This window comes from Lissotriton helveticus, chromosome 7 (assembly GCF_964261635.1).
Source record: "Lissotriton helveticus chromosome 7, aLisHel1.1, whole genome shotgun sequence".
Classification (NCBI taxonomy): domain Eukaryota; kingdom Metazoa; phylum Chordata; class Amphibia; order Caudata; family Salamandridae; genus Lissotriton; species Lissotriton helveticus.
The window spans coordinates 165,424,497-165,450,930 of record NC_136068.1 but is presented as its reverse complement, the minus strand read 5'-3'; the positions used below and the strand labels follow the sequence as shown (position 1 = coordinate 165,450,930).

The window sequence follows — 26,434 nt, the reverse complement described above, 5'->3', positions numbered from 1 at the left end:
CCTGCCAGGACCCATGCTGCAATACCGCTTCATTTCGAAATGTAACCCTTCTAACTTTATTCACCCCCTTTTTTACTTCCTAAGAATGATCTCGAGTTATTGCCCAAACGAACATAGTGCACTATGTTCGTTTGGGCAATAACTCGAGATCATACTACTGACAAATAGTCACGATGAATACCGGTCACCGGGAATTTGCTCTGCGTCTGTTTAATTTCCTTGCGCACAACACCCTAATTAGTGTATCGGCACACTCTGCAAATTTAATTTTAATGCCGGTAATAAGTAATCATGACTGGAAACCTGAATAGGAGGCATTTCTAGGTCAAATCACTAGTCCACAGGGCCATTTAAGATAAGTGATGGTAGCAAAAATGCCCCAAACCTGCAATTTTGGATTTTTTTGTCAAATCGAACAATTTATGACTAAAGTAATATATTGTAGGAAAGTTTCAAAATGACTTGCATGTGCAAAATGAATATTCCATACACCAAAAAATAAATCCTGAGCGAAGTCCTGCCCTCTCTTGAAATGTAATGCATCTGAAACAGTTACAGCAACAGATTTCTCACAGTGAGCAAGAGGGACACGTGCTCCAGATGCCATCCTCAATAAGCAAACCACACAAATGTATGGCCTAACGTGAGTCGAAGGGAAAGAAAAGTTCATTTTGAGAAGTGTCCTGGGGCACAGCAGCTTCGCTTTTGCTCCCCTGTTATCCCATTATATCTGTTTCCTCCATATTCTTCATCTCCCACTCCTTTCCCCACTGTCTTCCCCTTCCTTCATCGCTGTTGTCCCCTCTCCTTGTCTCTCTTTCCCTATTACCTACCCACTGGCCGTTTCTCTATCTGCCTGCTGTCTCCCCGCCCCCATCTTTCCAATTCTCTCACTTCCCTCTCTTTCTCTCTCTATCCTATTCTCCACACCATGTCGTCTGTCTCTCTTCACATTTCTTTTCCATCCTCTGGTTTCACTTCTCTCTTGCTCCGTTTATTTTCTTCTCACTATCTCTTCTCTCCTTTCTACACTCACTCTCCTCTTCCACCTCTCTTTCGTACTTGCTGTTTGCCTCACACATTCTCCTCTTCCCCTCCCACAGCTCGCTTTTAGTTCCACTTCTTTCCTTTCTTGCATTTCTCGTTCTCTCACTTCTTTCTCAGTAGTTAAACTTCTTTTGCACCTTATCTGTCGTCTCTGTTAATCCCTCACAACCCCCACACCCCTCACAACCCCCACACCCCCTCAGCCCCCCCACCCTCAGCCCCCCCACCCTCAGCCCCCCCACCCTCAGCCCCCCCACCCTCACACCCCCTCACACCCCCTCACACCCCCTCACACCCCCTCACACCCCCTCACACCCCCTCACACCCCCTCACACCCCCTCACACCCCCTCACACCCCCTCACACCCCCTCACACCCCCTCACACCCCCTCACACCCCCTCACACCCCCTCACACCCCCTCACACCCCCTCACTCACCCTCACTCACCCTCACTCACCCTCACTCACCCTCACTCACCCTCACTCACCCTCACTCACCCTCACTCTCACACCCCCTCACCCCCTCACTCACCCTCACTCTCACACACCCTCACTCTCACACACCCTCACACACCCTCACTCTCACACACCCTCACTCTCACACACCCTCACCAGCATAGCATAACAAAACAAAGCATAGGATAGCAGAACATAACAAAACATAACATAAAACCAAGCATAGCATAACGAAACATAGCAAAACAAAACATAGCACAACAAAACATAGCATACATAACAAAACACAACAAAACATAGCATACATAACAAAACTTAGCATGGCATAACAAAACACAACAAAACATAGCATGGCATAACAAAACACAACAAAACATAGCATGGCATAACAAAACAAAGCTTAGCATAACAAAACATAGCATAACAAAACACAACAAAACATAGCATAGCATAACAAAGCATAACAAAGCATAGCATAGCAAAGCATAGCATAGCATAGCATAGCATAGCATAGCATAACAAAGCATAGCATAGCATAACATAGCATAGCAAAACATAGCATAACACAACAAAAGATAGGATAGCAAAACAAAACATAGCATAGCATACATCACTCCGCACCACCTCAGCATCACTCAGGGGCACCACAACATCACTATGTGCTACCACAGCATCATTGAACGCCACAGCATCACTGGTTCGCGATCACATCACTCCGCGCCACCACAGCATCGATCTGTGCAACCATTCAACAACACCTTGTTCAAATATGTTCTCTCAATGTTTCAAGCTTTATTAAAAATGTAACAAAAAGATGTTAATATTTCACTTCTGTTCTTGGCTTTTTGTCACAATAAAATACACTGAACATAATCTTCACAAAAGTTATTCACAAAAGTTTAAGCTTTTGCCAATATAAATTACAATAGCTATTATTGAAGTATTAATTCTTAAAAAAAAAAATGTAAGCCCTTGTTGTTTGTAATATCAATACATCTAAGTCACGTAAATACAACACATATTGCATTACAAATGCTATAGGTGTCACATTTGCGAAAGTTAAAACTATTGGCATTGTAAATGACAAAGCTATTACTTTCGCTATTTTCAAAACCAACACAAATACAAAATTTGTCATTTTCAATACCAATAGCTCAAACTTTTCTAATGCGAGACCTATTGCATTGGAAATGCTTGTTTATTTTTCCACGCCAGTGCAGATCCGGAGAGAGCGGTACCCTTAGTTATTTTTTGCTTTGAGTTTTTTTAAAATGTTGTCAACTTCTTCTTCGAGTCGTTCTACTCCTGGTGCACGGAGGGATGCCACATCAACGGACTGGCTACAATGACTCCTGTCACAAGCTGATGTCCGTCATGGACCCACACCTCGTGTGCCTTTGGTGCCTGGAGTGCGACCACAACCTGAAGTCTGGCTCTGACATTCGGACCATGAACCCAAGTCTTTGCGGGAGCGGTCCCGAAAGCTTCTGGAGGCCCGGCAGTCAGCTCCGCGCCGCTCAAGGTCCCGGACAAGAGGGAAGTTGCGGGACCAGTCACGAAGTCACCACCATCACTCTTCATCGAAGTCTTCACCTTCGGGTAAGTTGAAGCACAAGAAGAAGGCGATGAATCACTGTCGCTTCGAGCCACGTGGACTCGATTGGGAGCTCTAGGTCTTCGATGCCGGCGGCTCCGGCTCGGCAGGCCTCCAAGGATCCAGATCTGGTTCTGTGCCGGTCGACCACAAGACATCTCCTCCGGCACCGATGCCACTGACGACGCCTCCGCCACTTCCGATGCCTGTTGTGTCCCCGACCGGCGTCGACCCTAGCCTCCCCCTTCTCTTGGACATGAAGCTGGACCGGTGCCGACTGGTACTTTTGTACCACTGTTCGCCCCTGGCATTCTCTATTGCCCTGAGTGGCAGCCAGAGGAAGGTGAGGAGGACTGGGAGATGTCTGTTGACACTTTGGCAGATCAGCTTGAGGAGATGGACTGGAGAGAGTAGTTGGTGGAATCCAGTGGTCTGGATATGTCCCCTGACCTTGGCATGGTTTCTCCCCCTACTGTGGCCACGGAGGACGGACCCTCTTACCCTGTGGTGTTGTGTTAGGCGGCTGAGGCCTTGAACTTCCTAGGGTGGCAGTCAGGGCGAATCTCCTGACTGAGGTGCTTTATCCGGCAGCGACCTACTCGGAGCCCCTGCTGCCATTCAATGAGGTCCTCACAGACATCCTCCTTGGCACCTGGTCAAGGCCTAGCACAAGGGCTTCTGTGGATCGGATGATTGCCCGACGCCACTGCCTGGCCTTGGGTGACCCCATTTTCCTCACCCAACACCCTACCCTTGAGAGCTTGGTGGTCCAAGCCTCAACAACTAAAGGTGCGTTCCCTTCTGCCCCCCCAGATAGGGAATCCAAGAAGCTGGACCATCTTGGGAAGATGTTTTCTTCCGGCAGCTTAGGACTGCGGTCGGTGTACATTGCAGGTCTCTTGAGCCGCTACACCACCTCTGTGTGGGGTACAGTTGCACAGGTGCTGCTGCAGTGCCCGGAGGAGGCCCGGGTCTCACACTCCCATGCGGTCGCAGAAGGGAGAGATGCGGCAAAGTTCGCCATCCGCTGTGTTCTGGACACCGCTGATTCGCTGGGTGGAACGATTTTTAAATCAGTAACTCTAAGAAGCTACGCCTGACTGAGATCCACTTGCTTTTCTGGGGATGTCCGATTTACCCTTTTGGACATGCCCTTTGATGGCCGTTGCCTATTAGGCGACAAGGCAATCTGAAAGACTCGTTAGTGATAGATTCCTTACCTTAGAATATCCCCAGGCGTCCGACTGGATCCGGAAAGTTTTGCTTAGCAGTACCCCTGCGCGTCAGTAGGTGGCGTCCTGTAGCTCCGCGTCCATTGCTGGCGTCGTATGCGCCGAGATGACGTCACGGAGACTACTTAGGCACCACACATGTGCGCTGGCGTCTTTTTCCGTGCCAGTAAGCGCAGATCCGGTTAGAGCACGTACCCTAGTAATTTTTTGACTATCTTTTTCAGACTGTTGTCTCGTGTTGATGTTCTCTGCTGCGAGTAGGGATACCTGATTTTAAGTCTTGCGGGACCTGGTGTCGCAATATATCGGTGGCAGACCCTCATGACATCTTTCTCTACTGCCTGGAGCGCGACCATCACTCCTGGTCCTGTCTGCACCCCCACTCCTCTTTCCCTTTCGGATTAGGGTAAGAAATGGCACAAAAAGGTTGAAGAAGCGTTTTCGCTTTCTGACGTCCCCCCCGTCGGTCCCCGGATGCTGACGAGAGGGACAGGGGCTCCGCCCCTGCGGCTCCTTTGGAGCCTGGGAGTCCCGCGGCCTACCTGCCTTACCCGGGTCAGTCGGTGACCCCTGCACAAATGCAAGAATTCCTTGCTGCCATGGACCGCCTTTTTAGGCCTCTGGCTCCCACGGTGCGCCTTCGGTCCCTTGCCCGGATCATGCTGGTCCATCGACGCCTTCGGCGGATCCGCAGGATCCTCCGGCCTCGGCGCCAAGAGGTCCCATGCAGCTGGCTCTGGCCCCGGCACCACCCTCGACTCCGCCGGCTGCGCCCCAGTGGATACTGCTGGTTCCGCCTCTGCCCCGGTTCCCGGAGGGATTTGGTCCCCGCCTGGGATCCGAATTGGGAACCGGTGCCGGCTTGGCCCCGGCCGGCGCCGTTCCCGGCACCGTTTATTCCTTCAGCGGTTCCTGCCCCGCCGCCGTGGCCTGTGCCTTCGGGCTGGCGGAGGCGGATGACTGGGAAGGGTTTGAGAACCCGCTTGCTCGTCAGTGTGATTCTGAGCAGGATTGGGTGGCTGACTTGGAGGAGGCTGGGGGGCCTCGACGTCTCCTCTGATCCGGGGCTTGCCTCTCCCCCGCCCACTATGGAGGAAGGTGCCTCGTATACGGTGGTGCTCCGTCGGGCTGCTGAGGTCCTTAACCTGGATCACCCCACGGTGACCCTGAAGACAAACCTCCTCACTGAGGTGCTCCAGCCGGCGTCCACTTTTTCGGAGCCGCTGCTGCCCTTTAATGATGCCCTCACCGAAGTCTTGTTGGGCACTTGGTTACGGGCCCCTGTGGATAAGAACGACGCCAGGCGTCATCGCCCGGCGCCGGTGAACCTGCCTTTCTGACCACTCCTCCTACACCCGAAAGTCTGGTCATTCAGGCTTCTACGCCCCAGAGTGCCTTTCCCACGGCTCCGCCGGATAAGGACTCTATAAGACATGGAGCAGTTTAGCAAGCGGTTGTTCTCTTCGGCCAGCTTAGGACTGCGGTCAATGAATACCGCATGCCTTCTGGGCCGCTATTCCCACACGGTGTGGGATTACGTGGCTGAGGTGTTGCCTCGGTGCCCGGAGGAGGTCCAGACTATGCTGTCTCAGGCTGCGTCTAGATTTGCCATTTGTTGTGGCTTGGACACCGCGGGCTCCCGTGGTAGGGCAATTTCCACGACCGTGTTGCTCCTGCGCCACGCCTGGCTGAGGTCCACTGGGTTCTCCCTGGATGTTCAGAGCTCGCTCATGGACATGCCTTTTGAAGGCACTCGCCTGTTTGGTGATAAGGCTGACGCAGCACTGGAGCGTTTTAAGGACTCTTGAGCTATGTGCCTTTCCACCATGCGACCGGCCACTTCCGCGTTTCATTCCTTTCGTGGCCATGGCAGAGGCACCCCTGGCCGTTCGTTCAGCCAGAAGCCTGCGCAGAACCAGACTTTGCGTGCCCGTGGGCGCGGTGGCCGCCGCTGTGTCTCCGGGGGCCAACGTGAGGTTCAGTCCACCTCTGCCCCCGCGACGTCTACCTCGAAGCCTTCCAAGTCTGAGCTTCGGGTGGCATCCCAGGCCAGTGGGTGGCAGGATTTGCCATCATCTTCTCCATTGGCGTTCTATCACTTCCGACAAGTGGGTGTTGCAGCTTGTCCGGAGGGGCTACTCCCTCCCCTTCGCGTCTACCTCCCCCTCCTCCGTTCCACCTCATGTCGGGGATCACTTCGCACTACTCCAACAGGAAGTCGCGGCCCTCTTGGCCAAGGGGGCCATCAAGTGCGTTCCTGGGCCCGAAGTAGGACGTGGCTGTTATTACCACTATTTTCTGGTCCCCAAGAAGGACAAAGGGGGCTTGTGCCCCATCTTGGACCTCGGGGACGTCAATCGCTTCCTCCGGAAGGAGAAGTTCAAGATGTTGACTCTGGCTACCCTCGACCCTGGAGACTGGATGGTAGCGCTGGACTTGCAGAACGCATATTTTCACATTCCTGTCCTGCCAGCACACCAGCGTTACCTGCGGTTCATGGTAGGGTAGGAGCATTTTCAGTATGCTGGACTCCCCTTCGGCCTTACCAGTTACCCTCGGGTGTTCACGTAAGTGATGGCGGTGGTCGCAGCTCATCTGCGCAGGTCAGGGATGTCCTTCTTCCCCTACCTCAACGACTGGTTGTTGAAGGCAGGCAGTCTTCACCAACCTTCAGACTACGGCCGACCTTCTGCACTTGCTGGGGTTTTCCATCAATGTGCCGAAGTTGCACCTGAGTCCCTCTCATCAGAGCGGTACTGCATTTGACGCGGTTTCGGGTCTATCCTCCAGAGCAGCGAGTCCGGGATATTCAGGCTATGATTCCAATCTTTCAGCCTCTACCCCTGGTTTCAGTCAGGATGACCCTCCGGCTCCTGGGCCTCCTGCATCCTGCTGTTACAACATGCCAGATGGGACCTGAAGTTCCAGTGGGCACAGCATTAGGGCAAACTGTCCGATCACGTCCAGATCTCAGAGAGCACGGCACTTGCAGTGGTGGCTCATGAATCACAATTGGGTCAATGGCAGATCCCTCTCCCTTCCCCAACCGGAACACACAGTGGTGACCGATGCGTCCCTCCTGGAATGGGGAGACCACTTGGGAGAGGCGACTATCAGAGAACTCTGGTATCCGGTGGAGTCCCAGCTCCATATCCACCTTTTGGAGCTTCTGGCGATCCGGCTTGCACTGAAAGCATCCTTTCCCTCTGACCAGGGAGGGGGGGGGGGGGGGGAGTAATGCAGGTGTTCATGGACACCACCACCGCCATGGGGTACTGCAACAAACAGGGCGGGGTGGGATCGTGGACCCTATATCATATTGCACGATTGATTTCAGTCAATCGTGCAAATATGCAACAGTGATTAATCATTCAAATTATAATAGTCACACTTGGTGATCTAAGCATAGAGAACAAAAGCAGAACGGGTGTATATGAAATCTTTGTATTTAATACACTTCAAGAGATTTAAAAAAAGGGTACACAATCAATGTTGCATATTTGCAGGATCGACTGAAATTACTCTGGGTCTTAAATTTGTACTATTTGTTTTAAGTTAAAAATAATACGAACAAAATCCCTTGAAGGTATCTTCACCCTATCATATTTCTTGCCCGAACCATCAAGGGTATATTGAGTTGCTTGCTTTTTCGATATCATTCTGGCAGCCAGGCGTCTCTCCACAAAAACGTTATATGCCTGCAGGTGGAACAAGAATGTGGGATGGTGCACAGCAAAGGCTGTGGATCCCCTTTCTGCCCCTCTTTCCGAGGTTCTTCTGTTCCTTCTTTCCTTGGCCCAGCAGGGCTCTGCTCTGTGCACTGTCAAGGGTTCTCTTTCTGCCATCTCCGCCTTTCTGTGGCTTCCTGATCAGCCTTCTCTTTTTAAGTCCCTGGTTGTTAACCATTTCCTGGAAGGCATTACGCGCATGTTTCCTTCCGTGCCGTTCATAATGCCTCAATGGGACTTAAACCTTGTCTTGACATATCTGATGTGCACTCCCTTTGAGTCACTTCATAACTGTCCCTTGCGTCTTCTTACTCTAAAGACAACTTCCCTGGTAGCCATCAACCTCTGCCAGAAGAGTGAGTGAGCTCCAGGCTCTTTCTTCTAAACCTCCTTTCCTTTCTGTTCATCCGGATAAGGTGGTTTTAAGGACCCGTCCTTCTTTCTTGCCAAAGGTTGTTACGCCCTTTCACATCGGGCAGACCATCACTTTGCCCACCTTCTTTCCGCCTCCGCATCCCTCGAAAGAGGAAGAGAGGCTCCACCGTCTGAACCCAAAACGTGCGCTCTCGTTCTATCTGAGCAAAACACATAAGATGATGGACGGAATGTTGCACAATGGCAAAACATTCACCCCCAGTCACAGATCTGGGTTTAATCCGTCGTTATTTTGCTCACCAAGCCACCCCAGTTCAGACATGGCCATATGCAAATCAGTCTTGGCCCTGTGCCTCATGGGAACAGTCCAGCCCGAACTGCCGAGCCATGTCTTCCCTGGACCGGAATCAAGCATCCTAGGACTGGTTTCTGGCCATCAGCACAGATTGGGCGATCCTCCCGAGCAGCGAGTTAGGATATTCGGGCTATGATACCGATGCTTCAACCTCTATCCCGGATTTCAGTGAGATTGACTTTGAGGCTGCTGGCATCCTGCTGGTGGACCAGGCCCAGTGGCACATGTGGGCTCTGCAGTGGGACCTGAAGTTCCAGTGGACGCAGCATCAGGGGAATATTTCCAATGTCGTCCAGATCTTCGAGGGCACTGCACACCAACTGCAGTGGTGGCTAACAAACAAGGATAGGGTCAACAGCAGCTCCCTCTCCCTTCCCCGACCAGACTTCACATTGGTAACAGATGCGCCTCTTCTGGGATGGGGGGGGCCACATGGGAGAGGCGGAGATCGGACGCCTCTGGTCTCTGGCGATGTCGGGGCTCCACATCAACTTTCTGGAGCTCCAGGCGATTAGTCTTGCACTGAAACCATTCCTTCCTTCTGTCAAGGGAAGAGTAGTGCAGGTGTTCACGGACAAAACCACCACCATGTGGTACTGCAACAAACAGGGTGGGTGGGGTCGTGGACCTTGTGTAAAGAGGCCCTTCGACTCTTGACATGGCTGGAACATCCGGGCATGTCCCTGGTGGTTCAACACCTGTCAGGTTCACTGAACGCCAGGGTGGACGAACTCAGCCGCCGATGCTGGATGGATAACTAGTGGCCTCTTCACTCTGAGGTGGTGCAAGGTCTCTTTCAGCAGTGGGGAGATCCTTGGTTAGATCCGTTCGCCACTGAAGAGAAAGCGCAATGTCAGCAGTTCTACGCGTTGGAATTTCCAAGGCGGCACTCGCTCGGTGATGCTTTTCGTTGCAAGTGGAATTATGGTCTTCTATAAGTCTTTCTGCCTATACCACTTCTGCCCAGCGTGCTGAAGATCAAGTGCGACCGGGCCCAAGTCATTCTTGTGGCTCCAGATTGGGCACGAAGAGTCCGGTATCCCGAGCTTGTAAACATGGCCATCGATCCTCCGATCCGACTGCCTCTTCGGGAGGATCTTCTGTCGCAGCAGCAGGGGACGGTCCTCCACCCAAACTTGTCCAGCCTCCACCTCCTTGCGTGGAGATTGAGCAGCGAAAGTTGACCGCTTTCGACCTTCCTCCCGATGTCTGTAATCTAATCTTTACAGCTCCTCCACTAAAACGGTATATGCCTATAGATGGAAAAGATTAATGGCGTGGTGCACAGCAAAGGCTCTGGATCCCCCTTTCTGCCCCCCTTTCAGTGGTTCTCCTCTTCATTCATTCTTTGGCCCAGCAGGGCTCTGCTCTGTGCACCCTTAAAGGCTATCTTTCGGCTATTTCAGCCTTTCTTCGCCTTCCTGATCAGCCTTCTCTTTTCAAAACCCCTATTGTACATAGATTTCTTAAGGGCATTACTCACCCCTTTCCTCCTAGTCCTATCTTAATGTCCCAGTGGGACTTGAATCTGGTCTTAACGTACCTTGTGTGCTCCTTTCGAGCCTTTTCATAATTGTCCTCTCAGACTCTTGACTCTGAAGGCTGCCTTTCTGGTTGTCATCACCTCTGCTCGCATGTTGAGTGAGCTTCAGACTCTTTCTTCTAAACTTCTTTTCCTTTCTGTTCATCCGGACAAGGTTGTCCTTTGAACTCTATCTTCTTTTCTTCCCAAAGTGGTTACCTCTTTCCACATAGGACAGACAATCACTTTGCCCACCTTCTTCCCGCCCACACCCTTACAAGGAGGAAGAGAGACTTCACTGTCTGGATCCAAAACGTGCGTTATCATTTTATCTGGATCGTTCAAAACAATTCAGGGTGGTTGATCAACGCTTTGTTGGCTATGTAGGTGCCAAGAAAGGTCTGGTTGTCCTTTACATTAAAATGTGTTATTCCTTGGCAAAAAAGGAACCTCTGGTAGGGCTGCATGTCCATTCCACCAAGGCGATGGCAGCTACTACTGCTTTGAGACGTGGAGTCCCGCTCGGTGACATCTGCCAGGCAGCCACCCCTGCACACATTCATGAAACATTACTGCCTGTATAGCCAAGTCCAGAGAGACTGCTTCTTTGGCCGTTCAGTTCTCCAGGACTTTCTGGTGTGAACTTGGTTCGCAGAACCATCTCCGGGGTTGGTATTGCTGGGGTATCTATTCTAAGGTAATGAATCTATAACTAATAGTCTTTTTCAAATGAACAAGTTACTTACTTTCAGTAACGATATATCTGTAAGAGACATATATTAGTTATAGATTCCTTATCGCCGCACCCATCCTCCCCGTTCTCCCGTTCTGCGAACTGACTTGTAGAGTAAGGGACTCCCTTTCAGGGCCCTAGTTTTGTGCACCAGTGGTCCTTGTCTTGCATGGCTTTGCGCTTCTGGCGTGGAATGTCGTGTAAAGAACTGACGTCGGTGTGCAGGGGCGCCGTCTAAGTAGACTCGGCGACGTCATTCTGCCGAACTCCATGCCAACGACAGACGCGGAGTTGACCGCCACCTACCAATGCACAGGGGTCCTGCTAAAGAAAAAAAATCTCCGGATCCTGTCTGACACCTGAGGGTAATTCTAAGGCAAGGAATCTATAACTAATATAGGTCTCTTTAAATATTGCTACCAAAGGTAAGTAACTTGTTCTTTAAGACCAAGATCTTCGCAACAAGGTAAGTACGTTGTTCAGGAAAAATACTTTAGTCTTTCAAAAGTAGACCAGTCAAGTGTCGGGTAAGCACAAAGTCTGCAGCACAGGGGCGGCAGGGTGCAGAGGTCAAATAAGGAGATAGTACCCCGGTGCGTTTCAATGGAGACTGGGGATGCTTGAATCCACGCTGCTTGCTGGTCAGATCGGTTGCAGGGGCCAAGCTTTGAGGGTTAGAGCAAGCACGGGGGCACAAAGCAGCACTAAACATTCACCACCAATGGCACAGGGGAGGCCAGGTGTAGGGTGGATTTGGAGCCTCTGGATTCCGGCTGAAAGCATCGTCGTGGATTCCAGGAGTGGTCCGCCAATGCTGGACTTGAGGTCCGGATCAGTGGGCCACCTGGACATGGGCCGGAGGCGTTGGTGCAGAGTGAGCTGGACTCGTGGTTCCGGCTGGCTGGCACTAGAGTCCTTTTGTATAAGTTTCTTTGGGACAGATCTGCTGTCCTCTGGAGTCTCTGGTCTTTGTCGAAGGGGAGTCTTCTTCGAGTTCTCGAAGTCACTGGCTGCAAGGCAGGCATAGTCTTCCTTTGCAGGGTCTTTGAAGCTGGAGATAACCCTGTAGAGCTGGGGCCAAGTCAGTAAGCATCTCCATACTTGGCTGCACGGCATCTTGTTTGTCCTTGGGTCAGCAGGGACTAGTATCTGATAGACTACTAGCCGCAGATTCCTTCACATAGAATTATCCCCAGGCGTGAGTCTGGATCCGGAAACTTTTTTGCCACAGCATCCCTGCGTGCTGGGGGTGAGGCGGCATCACTCGACTCCGCCCAGGCGTCGTCCGTGTACGTGACGTCAGCGAGGTCACATAAGTCCCACCCCGCGTGCCTACGTCAGTTTTTTCCTTTTCCGCGTGCAATGTGGATCTGGTCTCTGCTCAGGCCTGTTTGGGGCCCTTTTGTCTTCCTCATAGTGTATTTTTAGGTCTCGCCTGGCGTTGCAGCACGAAGCGCTGTCGCCAGCGAGACTTATTGTGGTTGTGTTGCCGTCCAAGTGGCACAGACCGGTGCACGAGCAGATTCCGGTCTGTGGACGCGCTTCTGAGACGCGCTTGTTTCTCTGCACTCCGCCCGCTCCTCTCGGTCAAGTACGTGCACGCGACCTCAGCCAAGGCGTAGGTGGGCGGGTCGGTGGGAGGGGCCTGGGAGCTCTCGCTGCCTGCGCCTGTGCACAGCATCAGCAGCGCAAGCCCTGCTGCTTCTCACGTCACCATCAGCGGCGGCAGCAGGCGCGAGCTCCCCTGTGCTTGTAACGGCCATGGCGCGAGCTGCCCCCACCCTCCAGGGGAGAGCGCGAGCGGCGGAGCCCGAGGACAGCCAAGCTCCGGCGGCGCACCCTAGCCAGCCACACCGCACCGGGGGGGAAGATGGCGTCTGCCAACTGCGGGGGCCGAGATTGTGCGGGGGCAGGCATTCGGCGTGGGCCCCTGTTACACCAGCCTCTCCTACATCGGGGAAGGGGCATACGGCATGGTGTGGTGAGTGTCGCCGTGGAAGTGACACCGTCCCTGGGGGAGGGAGGTGGGAATGGGGAGAAGAGGCTGCAAAAGAGGGTGGAGGATGCTGCACAGGTGGTCAAGTGTAGATGCACATGGGGATGAAGCCTAGCTCTGCAGAGCGAGGGGGCATGGGTGGGGGCCACGCTGGGCAGATAGACTTGAAGAGGGGTGGGCCTCACAGGTGGGGGCCAGGGGTGCTTTCCATTGCATCTACCCCTACGCATTATTTGCACATGCGGATGGCCGGGGGCACGTGCTCCCGCCACAGGTGCAAGTGTTGGGGCTCCTTTAGTGGGTAGGTAAATATGAGGTCCCCCAAACCTGGGACCACTTCTCTCAGTTTATTACGGGGTGAGCTTATGCAGATTTGGAGGAGGCTGAACTAACTGGTGGCTGGAGCATGCATGGGCCGGACACTGGTTGCTTGAGGGGGGCTGTTGGGTGGGTTCCCTGCCAAGAGTAAGGAGACAACCTTGAAAGTCGGAGGAGAATGTGAGGCGGTCCTGATCTTTTGTGGATGTCCCCACGGATAAATGGATCGGACGAGGCTGCCCATACTGAATTGGGGCGCGGATGCACAGTGGCTCGATGGCTCCCAGGTAGTTTGGAGAGAGGGTCACTGTTTGTTCGTGCTTTTGTATAGTGACTGCCTTTAATGTGCTAATTTGTTAGCACCTAATATAACTAGTGATTTTGTATAACACTTACTATCTCCATTTTGCTGCTTTGCTGTGCTGCACACCTCCAGTGTTACCCTTATCGGTTTAGCTCAATTTATCGGCAATGGGGTTATAAACGGTTAGTTGTATTTTTTCTGTATTCAAATCTAGGATTTCAGGTGACAAACAGTTCTCCATAGCAAGCTATTAATTCACAGAACCTTGTTGCCAGCTATGTGACGATATCTTTTTTCTTTACTTAGTGGTTGCTGTAATGATTAATAAGGTTTTATTTACTGTGCCTTATACTAACCGAAGAGGACTTAAAAGAACGGGCACAGTTCCCAAGGTGAAACTGACCTGCAACCACAAGCTCTCCCAACAGTAGTATCCTAAGAGATTGTCTTAAAATGTTGATGTTCCTTAGTGGTTTGAATGACTTTCAGCAGCGGTTTTGTTGTTGTTACCCAACTCGGTGCTCTGTATCTACAGGTTACATGTGCATCTCTGCAGTAAATGCATCAACAGTTCTTAGGTCGAGCTATTATATCCTGCAGGGATTAATAGCGAGTATATAGTAGGCGAAACAAACTCTTGACCAAGCGCGGATTACGTGCAGTGCATGTGTCCGGGCGCGTGCACATCGCACACCATTCACACTCATGCTGGTTTACACTTCCAATGAATCCGCCCCCCTACCTCTCCCACAAAGCAAGCCAAGAACATCAAAGCGACCGGCCGCTTTGAGTCCATTTGCCCCCATCCACTTCACGCGCTCCGCAGGTCATAAACAGGACCATCTGCTCGTGAATCGGGATGCTGGCATGGTTGCCCAGCCCCCCTCCCACAGCAATGCCAAGAGCTTGTTTTCTACGTACTTGAACACAGAGATTGTACTCCATGATCTCGTGCCTCACGGGGCCCTGCTTCCACTGACCCCCACATTTGCCAAGACGAGTGGACGAAAAGATGCATAAATCCTGGCTAGCTTCAGCTGTAATCATCTCCGTGATTTGAGGTCATTGCAAGTCACGTGTTGCTTTCATACCGCGGTTGTTAGCTAACTGGACTCTTTGACAGGGTGATTTATGGCACCAGGGGTTACCCCTCTGCAGAAGGCCCAGGCTTTGACCTTCGACCAGCTGAGTACACTTCATCGGCTCCATCCTCAAACGCAGTCATTATTCGCAGAACTGCACGTGTACAATTTTGTCTGTTTAAATATCACACTGTGCTTAAAATCTCCCCATCCGGTGTCTTTCCTCCTAACTGTGTATGTTTTGTTTTAAGATTAAGGATGGTTTTGAGGTCCGTTGTCACTGAGATCTATTTTTGGCTACGTAAAAGGGCTGTCACGTGCGGCGCCATTTTAACCAAAATAGTAGCCAAGCGTTCTTGTTTTGTTACTAAAAGGTTCAATGTGTTGTCTCAGCAAGTGGCCGTGGCGAAACAAGTCAGCAAATATTTATTCCTGCCGTAAATCTCCAGCTCACAAAGGTCCACTATAAATAAAAGACGTGTTTACTGTTCCACTAGTTGACCGTCCCTTCCAGACCACGCCCCACCCCCTGCCAAGAGTGCGTTATGTTTCATACATCCCCAGTGTGATTAATAATGCAACGTTGCACAACATTGTCTGAAAACGCAGCCGGAGATTGTCACGGTGTTCGTTATCTTCCAAATATTATTGCATTTTTATTATTCTCTTAAATTAGTCTTTCTTTTTCGACACTTCTAAAAAAACTAAGAAAAGGCCAAGGCCACTCAGTTAGCCTCTCTTAATCGTGTTGTGTACCTTTTACTCACACTGCCTCATTGTTTGTTCCTGGCCTGCCTGACTCAGACAGGGTGACTCGCTGAGCGGTTCTATAAGGGATTTATTTTTGTTAGACTTTTCACATGTCAATTAACATTTTTTTTGCCTACTTTCAGAAAAGCACTTGGAAAATATGATTGTGTTTGTCCTCGTGTTAAATCAGTCCCTGCAGCTTTCCCAGACGGCCTGAGCCTAAGTGAACTAGAAATAGTCCCTTCGATGGGCTGTAAGAGCTTTGCACCCCTTGCCGGCTTAGAACCCTGCCACCTGATCTCACCCTTCTAAGCGTTTTTCTACGGTTGCAGCAGCAGCTGTAGTGAGACATCACTGCCTTGAAATGATTACCACCAGTGGGAAGGGACTGCAGGGGAACTTGTCTCCTGCTTGCAAAAAAAACCAAGCATTTGCAATGCAACAGGTCTCGCGTTTACGCAAGTTTGAGCTGTCGGCATTGTAAATGACAATGCCTTTTATTTATGATTTGGTTTTTGAAGCATAAATAAAATGCTTTGTCATTTCCAATGCCAATAGCTCAAACTCACGTAAATGCGAGACCTATTGCATTGCAAATGCTTGTTTGGTGGAACAGTGTGCGAATGCCTTGGGGCTTCAAGACTTGAACGTCGTGTGGGCGTCTTATGTCGGTGACGGACCCTCACCTAATTTCTATGTGGTGTTTGGGAGAGCATCACGGCACCACTGATAGTGAGGCATGCCAACAGTTGAAATCGCGGCGGGAGTGCCGGATGAAACTACTCATGGCGCGTCTCTCAAGGTCGGCTTCCTCTCTCCGCTTCAGATATGGACGTTGTTGTCGTATTTGCCCTTCTAAGTGTTGCAGTTTGTCCCGGGGGCTGGTGTTCGGCCAGCCGGAGGCGTGGGCTCTCCACGGGTGATAAGGCCCGCGTGTTGGCCTCCTATCCACCATTTCCCGGTGACAGAGCGTCGATAGTCCAGATGGAGACCTATGTGGCAGCTTTGCAGGCCTCGCTGGTTCTCCTCTTTCTCCTCCTGGGGTGTCGACGGATCCCTTGCCTTGCGCGAGGCCCTCTGCGCCGCCGCCGGCTCCGGCCCTGACGCTGACTGGTTCGGCTCCAGACTTGGAGGATGTGGTGCTGTTGGGGAGCGACCCTTCGGGGGTCCCTCCTTCGGATCACGTCAAACTCCTGCAGGAGTCCCTGTGGGGTCACGGGAGGTCGGCTGGGCTCTGGTCACATCCCAAGCCCCTCTCGGACTTTGGACAAGGTGGTCCTGTCTAAGGCCGAGGTGACCCCGCTACGGCACCGGCAGGTGCTGGACCGAGCGCTGCCACAGGGGTTAGTGGACCTTCCTTGTCCCGCTCTGGGCCGAGCGGGAGGGGGTCTCCTCGTCCTCCTCCAGGCCCTTCTCGTCCTTCCACGAAGGCGGCTGCCTCGTCTGAGGTTGAGTCGGCCCTTACGGCGCCGCATGGATTGCCGGGACACCTCAGTTACATGCTGGGCCGAGGCTGGCGGAGGACTTCATGTCACTCCCCTGGTCCCTCTCGTTCCTCCATGCAGGTGTCTGCCTCGGCGCCGTTCCGACGTAGCTCCTTGGCCGTTTCGGATCCGGCCCGCTCTGGTCCCTGGCGCGGTGTGGCTTCGAGGACCCCTATCCGGCGTCTCCTTTGGCACCGGATGAAGTTGCCGTTCCGCCTTAGGCAGTGGACTCTACGGCACCAGAAAGGAGTCGGGTTGCAGATTAGTCTTCAGACGCTCCCTCTTCTCCGGAGGTGGGGTGCATACTGGTGTCATCCTCCCCGAGACAGGCCGCCCGTGGTGTCTTTTTCACCGGCATCATCGAAGGGCGGCTCCCCGCCATTTCCGAGGCAGATGTTTGTTGGAGGAGCGACAGGTCCCCAATTCTTCAGCTCCTTCTGACTTCCAGGTCTGGCCTTTACCCGCCCTGCCTGGCTTCGGGGACGGCCGCCTTAGTTTGCAGCCGTCGCCCACGGAGGATCTGCTATCTCCACCGCAGGGCTCTACAGCAGCGGGTGCGGCCTTCGCTCATGCGATGCCCACGGCTGGGGGCATTTTGCGCATGGGCGACCCGATTGCTCACTTTAAATTCTCCATCACGCCTCTGGTGGGAGTGAGATATTGCTTCCCTTTGAGGGTTCGCTCCTTTCTTCCCTGATGGGGGCTTGGAGGCGCCCTGCCTCAGGGGATCCGGTGCCTCCACACCTTCTGCATCGGCACCTTCCGGCGCCGCGTGACCCGGCATGTCTTTCCCTCCACCCCTCTGCCTCAAGTTCACTTTTGCGGACTGCTTTTCCCTCCCTGCCGCCGCTGTTGACTCCGTCGTCCAGGGAGGCTCGCTGGCTGGTTTCTTGGGGGCGCAACATGTTCGCCTCGACCAGCGCTGCTGGCCCTTAACACCTTGTGTTTGTTGGCTAGGGCCACCTCTTGTATGTGGGATTCGGCTGTGTCCCTGGGATCCGCAGCTTCACAGGAGACTGTGCAGGTGGACTTACGGCATCATGCGTTGGATGGCTGGGAACTAGCAGCGTTTATTCTCCGCTCCAGACCTTTCGGAGGTGCTGGGCCGGGCTATGGCTTCTTCAGTCACCCTCCTTCGCCATGCTTGGCTTCGGGACGGCGTGTTCCCTGAAAATGTTCGGGAGCGGCTGATTGATCTTCCGTTCAACGGCAGCCTGTTATTCCATGCCCTGGCTGACTCCACCATCCAAAGGTTCCTGGCGGGGCTCCGTCCTCCCCCCGCTCCCCCCCCCCTTCTCCGCCTTATCCTCCTCCTCCTCAGGGAATACTGAGTTGAGCTGATTATGGACTTTTCTTTAGGTCGGTTGCCCTTGCTGTGGAGTGTGTTTTATTGCCATTCGAGTCCTTGCTGGGACTATGGCGGCATTGGCTGCTGGACGGCACCCTGTGTTTTTGCTGGAGTTGCTTGCACAGACTTGGCACTGAGATTAGGCCATCTGTATTCTTTTGGGCTGCTTACCAAGCCTTCCGCTGGGGTTTCTTTCCCTGTGGCTCTTTTGTTTTTCCTCTGCTGCAGAAGTTCTTCCAAAGAGGGTTCCCATATCCTGGGACTTAACGTACCCTATGTGGGGTAGTGGTAGCTGTTCTATAGCTTGCGCTCTGCTGGGAGTTCTGGTCGCCTTCGGGTGCCGTTTCTCCATGGCGTGTATGTATGTTGCTTTTGCTTCTTGAGGTTGCATGCGCGGCCCCTCGTAATGGTGTGTCCGGGTATTTCCTCACCTTCCTGCTCCTGCCCTGAGGGCTGGGATGATTCTGTGTTCTCCCTTGTTAGGCGTCGCCTGCCCGGTCTTCCTTGGGCCCGGGCTGTTCTTCTTGCTTCTGGTGGCTTATGACTGTCTGGCTGGCCTGTTGCCTTCCATGAGGAGGGGGGCTTCTTTTCCCTAGTTTCCTTGGGCCCTCTAGGCTTTTTCTTCCTCTTCCTGTCTTGGCACTGGATGGAAGCTCTTTTGCCTTGTAGGGGAGTGGGGTGCTTTGGCCTCTCTGGCCTTGCTCTTGGTTCCTCTGCTGTGAGCGTATGGGCCTCTTCAGTCTTCTTTCAACCTCCTACATCCTCTTTGGGTGGGTGGTGTTCTGCTTGTGGGGATCCTCTTGCCTGGCAAGGACGAGATTTCTTACCTGGTCCGCAGATCTGGTCCCCTGTGGGACCCTCTGTTCTGTCCAGGCTGGTTGGGTCCTTTCGCAGACCCTCCTTACCCGTGGGTATTGCTAGGGTATCTATTATACGTGATGGAATCTGCGGCTAGTAGTCTCTATCAGATGTCGAGTTACTTACCTTCGGTAACGATGTATCTGGTAGAGACGATTCTAGCTGCAGATTCCTTCATGGCCCGCCCTTCCTCCCTGTTCTGCGAGGACCCTTGGGTTGGTCTTTGGAACTCTCCTCTCGGTGGGGGGCTGTGTCTCCTGTGAGTGCCTTCTTTTGCTCTTGACTGGTGGCTCTTTTGCTCTTGACGGGTGGCTCCGTCTGGTTGCGGTTTATTCCTCCTCTTGGTTCTTTGGGGGATGGGGTTATGGTGCTCCTCTGCCCCGCTACTCCAGTTCTGGGGGGTAGGGGGGTGGCCTTCAATCTCGGTCCTCCCCTCCCTTCCTCTTGCTGCTGGGGGTCCTTGCCCCTCTGCTATCCTCTGAATAGTGGTCATCTGGCCTTGCCTTGCCCTTGTTCCTTGGGGGGTGGTTGCCCTTTATGCTGGGATGGCTTGCAGGTTTGTTGTTCCTGTCTGTCTTGAGACTGGCTCCCCTTCCTTGTTTCTGGATGGGGGTGGTAGGCCTGCTACATGTTATGACTTTGTACGCATGTTCCTTGTCTCCGGGGCAAGGCTGTCTATGTACTGGCAGGATGGCTGCTCAGGGCTCTGCTCTGTTCTTTCTTCTGTCCTGCCTTTGGACACTGCAGTGTTGCACTGTTCCTTATTGTGTTTCTTTTTTTTCTACTCTTTCGCACACTGTTCCCATGCTCGCACAGTTTTTTGTTTGGTGGCTCCGCGTTGCGGTGCGAAAAAGTTCTCAGAAGAAAAGTGACATAGGCGCTCCGTGGTTGGACTAATGTGACCTCCCTGATGTCACGTATGCGGATGACGCCCTGGCAGGGTCGCGTGATCCCGCCCCGGCGCGCAGGGATGCTGTGGGAAAAAAGTTTACTGATCCAGTCTCACGCCTGGGGATAATTCAATGTGAAGGAATCTGCAGCTAGAATCGTCTCTACCAGATACATAGTTACCGAAGGGAAGTAGCTCGTACTTCAGTGTCTTGGGGAGCCACTAAAATACTATATTTAGGGGCGTTTTAAGGGAGTGTCAGGCAGTGCCAGTGCGCACCTTACTTGGGGTGAGTACACCCTCAGTTACGCCACCCTTCTGTGGGAGGGTGCATAGGGGGCATAGTATTAGACCTGATTGGAGGAGTCACCCCATCTTCAAGGTGGCTTCACCTCACCTCCCTTACTTTAGGGGTGTGGTTAGCATTGTTGGGCACACCTATCCTTCCTTGGTTTTCCTGCTGGTTTTCCCACCCATAGTGGGAGTGTAAAATGAGGGTTGCTATCTGCTGCTAGCAGCAGAGGCTGGGGGTCGCATTACATAAGTGGCAGGCCCTTGCAGCTTCCCTCTCGAGCACTGTGCCCATCCTGGGGGAGGAGGTGTGACACCTCTGCCCAGGATGTGTATTGTTTTTGCTCCCAGAGAGCAGGCTCTCAACCCTTGGACCAGAAACCTGTCTGGTTGCAGGCTGCCTATTGCCAGTCTGTTACCACACCAGGGTTGGTAGGTTTTCAGGGGGCACCTCTAAGTACATGGTTCAATAAAACCTACATCAGTGTGGGTTTATTGAGAGGAGTAGTTTGATACCAAACACTCCTGTTTTCAGAGAAGGTATGATGGTGCTGGGGAACTAGAGTTGTCGAGTCTCCAGCCCATGTACTCTCTGGCTTCCCTGGCACTTAAAATATCTAGGAATGTAATTATATATTGTAGGATCATATCTGCTCATGCAGATATGCCCACGCCTGAGGTATAGTGCACTCTGCCTTCGGGCTGGAAGGCCTGCTAGAGGGGTGACTTAACTATCCCTTAAGCAGTGCAAGTTGGTATGGCACACAGGCAGCGTGTCATGTCGACTTTGTCGTTTTGTCTGCACCATGCCATTCATGCTGCAGTGGCAGACTTCAGGGCCTAGGTGAGAGGTCCCTAGGGGACCCTCATTAGTCTCAATGCCCTTGGTACCCAGGTGCCATTTACTAGGGACTTGTAGGGATCCTGAATGGCCAATTGTGGAATTGTTTTAGGGGACAAGCACTGGCACAGGGGCCCTGGTTGGCAGGTACCCTGTGCACTACAATTAAAACCACATCAAATACCAGGCAAAAAGTGAGTCTAACCATGTCAAAAGGCACTTTCTCATACTCTGCCTCTCCTCCTCTCCCCCTCTCTCCTGCTGTGCTGCGTCTCTTTGCCTTGGGCTCAATTCAGGCAAATTATGTGCATGTTGAATTCTAGCACACTTGCTACATTAACTTTTTTATGGAGTTTTGAACTGCTTTTTATTTTACTTGCAGCTGCTGATGAAGAGGCTTTTGAAGATAATTCTGAAGAGTACATAAGAAGAGATTTAGAAGGATCTGGTAATGTGTTCTACACGCGTGTGAAATAACGATTAGCACAGTGCTTACATATACCTTACTTTGTTGTGTTGGATTAGGTTTATCTTTTAGTGCATTGAGTATGTTGCTGCTCATCCGCCTTCACTCCCGCTCTAATGGCACTGCAATGCCATTGGCAGCTGGAAGGAGGCAAATGTCTCAAAAGCAGCAATTATTGGTTAGGAAGGTGTCCCAAGCATGCTGTGCTTCTGTTGTGAGGCTTGCTTCCTTTTGCACCCAGACCTTAAAGTGTTTTTCCCCATTTTCTCAACACCTCAAGCAAAAAAACAACAATTGGACAAAGGTGTCTTTTTCTAACCAACCTTTTCTTAGACCTTGTTGTTGTACCCCTCTGTTCCCCCATTCCAATGATCAAACCAATGGCTAGAATACACAAACTAGAGATGTCCTAGTTCTGTTTAGAAGGATTATGTAGCATGCAAATCGACATAATCAGTAATGTCGAATACATAAATGTTATGAAGCTCTTGACCATAAAAAACAAACCTTCATTTCGCATGCTGGTTAAAAATGGAATGCAGTTTTATCACTCGTTTTATTGAGTTCAATTTTAATTGTATATTCCATCCAATTCATAAAGTACAAATGCCAAGATGTTCCAGGATCCCAGAAATATGAGACCACTGCTGCAAGAGACTTAAACACATTAAATTGAAAGCACCTATCAGTCCCTTAACCCCTTCGATGCTCATGACGAGCTCAGCTCGTCATGCAGTACACTGCTCGTGTGCTCAAGACGAGCTCTGCTCGTCATGAACAATGGAGTAAATGGAGAGTCATGTCAGAGGGGGAATTGCTGCAGCACTGATGGTTTTAAACTTTCATCTCGTCTCTGCCCACCATATACCAGAATAAAAATCTCATTCTGAGCATCTCGTGAAGCTTTGAGAATTGAACAAAATCTCGAGTAGCTTAACTACATTCCAAAAGTTTAAACACCCATTCAAAAGAGTGTCTACCTCTGACTTAGTGAAATTAAATTCACGGCTGAATAAATAAATAGTACTTAACATAATTGGTGGCCGCTCCTAAATATTTTAAGTACCTTGGTTGACTCACTGGGAATTACTTTTGTCTAGCTTGAAAAGACAAAACCTACTCCCCTCTGTGCTGTCACCCCTGCACCCATTATTCACAATCAAGGCAAACCGCTTCTTTTTGTGGTTTGATTTGAGTATTATAAGAAAGATTCATTAGATTGTTTTTGTCAGTAGCAAATTCAATGGCTCAGTCAATGAAGTGTGCTCGGCTAAAGCATAGCAGTAAAAAGGCCCACACAAATATTCCATTAGTTCTAAAGAAATTATCTGTGTCTGGTACCTCCTTTGTGAGAGGTATCCAATACAGAAGGAAAACATTCTGTACATCTTACTACTTTGTCCTTACACTTAAGCCTCCTTTATTGACTGTTCATCGTTTATCAACTAATTATTTGAGTTGTCACAAATTTATGGTAGAGGTAGTTGTCTAACCCATCCTCTCCTCTCTTTGCAAGTTAAGTGAATACCTCTTTTTATGCATCTCAGTCCATCCACTTTTCTTTGTTTTAACTGCTGACGAATGACATTTCTGCTCAGACCAATAACAGGAGAACAAGCTTTCAGTGTACACTGAATCATAGTGTGGCAGGCTATAAAGACATTAATGCACTTTGCCATATGCAATTTAAAAAAAGCTGTTCCTGGAACCATCACTCAAGATGGATATACTGAATAAATGTGGACGACACTAGTGGGTTAAAACTTTTTAGTATATTAGAGGCTGGTGCTCAAGAATGAACATGGAAATAATTTCCTTTTAAGCTCACCTAATAGACCGCGTGTTTTATAATCTATCTATGTTCAGTATTGAAACTAAACTAATTCGGAGCTGTAGTCGGGACCCCTGCTCAACCTTAAATTTTGAATCCAGTTTATGAATTACCTTGCAGTGCACCAAAGTGGTCACTTCCCCCAGATCAGGTTTTCAGGAACACAAAGCCCCCTTCTTGAAGGAGTCCAGTTATTTGAAGAGGGTATTTATGAAACTTTTTCTGTTTTGTTTCTCAGATATTGACACCAGGCGCAGAGCAGCTTGTGACCTAGTGCGGGGGTTGTGCAAGTTTTTTGAAGGGCCGGTTACTGGCATCTTCTCTGGTTATGTTAGTTCAATGCTTCTGGAGTATTCCAAGAACCCAGCGACTAACTGGAAGCACAAAGATGCTGCAATTTACCTGGTCACCTCGCTGGCATCAAAAGCACAGACACAGAAGGTAAGTATCAATATTGTGGTGAAATTATGTTGAGTTTTGTGTAACTATTTGTTTTCTTGTGGATGGTTAACTTGACAGTATGAGTTAATGCTGATTACCCCTATTCTATAACCTAGAAGCTCAATGTTATAATCTGAAAGATTCTCTAATGCAAACCTAACACATTTCTTTAACTAGTAAATATACGATATTGCAACAAGCGTTGGCAATGCCAATTGTGCTTGTTGTATTGAAGATACATTACTTCAAAATGGTACAGTCGTGGTAGCAATGGTCTTCTAAGATTGTATTAATCGACCAGCTCTCGGTTATTGCTTCAGTTTATCTAGCGACCACTATGTAGCACTGAAATGCAGCAAACATGTGGATTAAAGCGGTAATGTTGGAGGCAGTGCTGCATTCATAGCCAGGCGGAATGACACATCTACTGATGTGATGGCAAAAACAAAAAGCTCCATTGTGCGGGCAGACCGAAAGGGAGGAAAGAGACGAAAAAAGAGCTAGGCAACTGAGATTGACATGCCAGGCACCTGATCTTGCGCAAGGGGGCTGGCTCTGAGTAATTATGTACAAAACTGCCTTGCTAGACAGTTGGAGTGACCTGTAGAGGCCACAAAAGTCATTCTGGCAAGTTGCATCTTTCTCTTACGTGGTTGTAAGATTATTAAGTAGTTCTGTTTTTTTCTTCCTTAGCCTGATACTGGTTGTGTTTTTTTTTTTTTAGCCATCTTTTTATTCAGTATACTGCCACCGGTGCCAAATGGAGAATGGAGGCCTTGGGGCGGGGGAGGTACCCGCTGTCCAGTGTCTGGTTACTAGTTGTTTTGTGAATAGTAGATCAAGGTCTAACCAACACAAGAAGTCACCAGTAGCGGTTTCTCCTTGATGGCGGAGGAGCATCCCCTACCTACTGCGAGCACAGCAGCTGCAGAAAATAAAATATGATAATGGTTATTACTATTTAAGTGTACGTTGACTTCGAGTTTGGGGGTGTTACTATTCCGACCCGCAGGCAGGTCACAGTTGCCTAAATTGTGCATGTCTGATTGGCCAGCTGGCTTGCACCGACCAGCCAGACATGCACACTCAGACAGCAGCATGTGTTAGCTGTATAACAACGGGCGGACTGCAGACACAGCCTCTTAGTCTGAAAAGGAGCGCTGTCTTAGTCTGCTCTCACCAATCATGGGGCTACTCTCATGCTGAAAAATGCATGAGAGCAGCTCCAGGATTGGTTAGATTCATTGCCTCTCTTCCGGTTTTTAAATTACAATGAAGAAGTACTACATGTTCTGAGTTCTAGTGACTGACCTTTTCTCAAGACACCAATGGTGGAAACTGCCATAGCTGCGAAGTACTTTCGTTCTTGTGTACACTCATTGAGCTCCAGTGTCCTCCTGTCCCACTTTTCTTCCTTTATGTCATAGCTCACCATGCTCCTTCAGTGTTCCCATACCCTTACTCTATTTCCTCTGTTCCCCCTACCATCAAAGTTCCATTATGGCAGTGCCTTAATGTGTGCCGTTATATTGTGTATTAACTAACATTACACTCTATCTACCTGTGGTTCACACTGCCGGCTGTGAGTGCAGATGCACAGCCAAACGTAGCTATTCTTACAGCACACCAAACCCAAATGTGATTGCATGGAGGCACCCTGAAGGGAAGGAATATTTGCCTCAGATTAACAGCACCTGCCAGGAGACTATCAGTACTGACTGAGTAATTACTGACCTACCAGAGAAAACTAAGTATAGGTAAACATCTGCAGAACAACTTAGTTATGAACAAATAAAACTACATCTACCATAATGCATTGTTGGTGAATGCGTGCCACATGTTCTAGTGAAAACCACAGCTGTGATATGTTGCCAGCTCACCGATCTCTACAGAAGGTCCGTATTAACCCACTCAGCTATTTTACTGGCTGCTACATACCAGTGAGCTGCATGGACAAGTCAGGATGACCTTAACGGTCTGCCTATTTACATGCCTCGTATTGATGCCAGCAGGCGACACTGTGCTCAACTTTGGCATTGATTCACCCCTATTCAGCAGCAGCTGGCAGCCAGGGCAAGAGGTGAGCGAGGGTGGGGGAGGGAGAAGAGCCGAGCAGCCAGGGCTGTAGCTGCCCGACGAGCGTGGGGTTGATGTGTTGCTCCAGGTACTGGATCCCCTATGTTTGTCACTGTGCTTGCACACCGGTGGAAGGAGGATCTGAAAAAAACACGTAGTGATAGATTCCTTACATTAGAATTACCCCCAGGTGTTAGACTGGATCCAGAAAGTTTTCATCAGCAGTACCCCTGCTCGTTTGTAGGCGTCGTCGTGCGGCTCTGGCGCTACTTGGACCCGACCACGCGCGCTGTCAGTTCTTTCTTTTTCCGCCCCGGCAAGCGCAGATCTGGGAAGAGCTAGTGCCCCCAGTCACTTTTTGACTAAGTTTTTCGAGGCCTTTTGTCTCATCTTTTCGAGTCAATCCACTACTGGTGTC

At 50.7% G+C, this 26,434-nt stretch overlaps 1 protein-coding gene across 1 annotated transcript in view; it reads left to right on the top strand.

Annotated features, from left to right (window-relative positions):
* The window catches only part of CSE1L (chromosome segregation 1 like), a 399,917-nt gene that overhangs the window by 144,551 nt on the left and 228,932 nt on the right, over nt 1-26,434 (top strand). The window contains exons 11-12 of the mRNA XM_078651858.1: nt 21,585-21,650; nt 23,738-23,940. Coding sequence (XP_078507984.1) covers nt 21,585-21,650; nt 23,738-23,940 — 269 coding nt within the window. The remainder of the gene's footprint in view (nt 1-21,584; nt 21,651-23,737; nt 23,941-26,434) is intronic.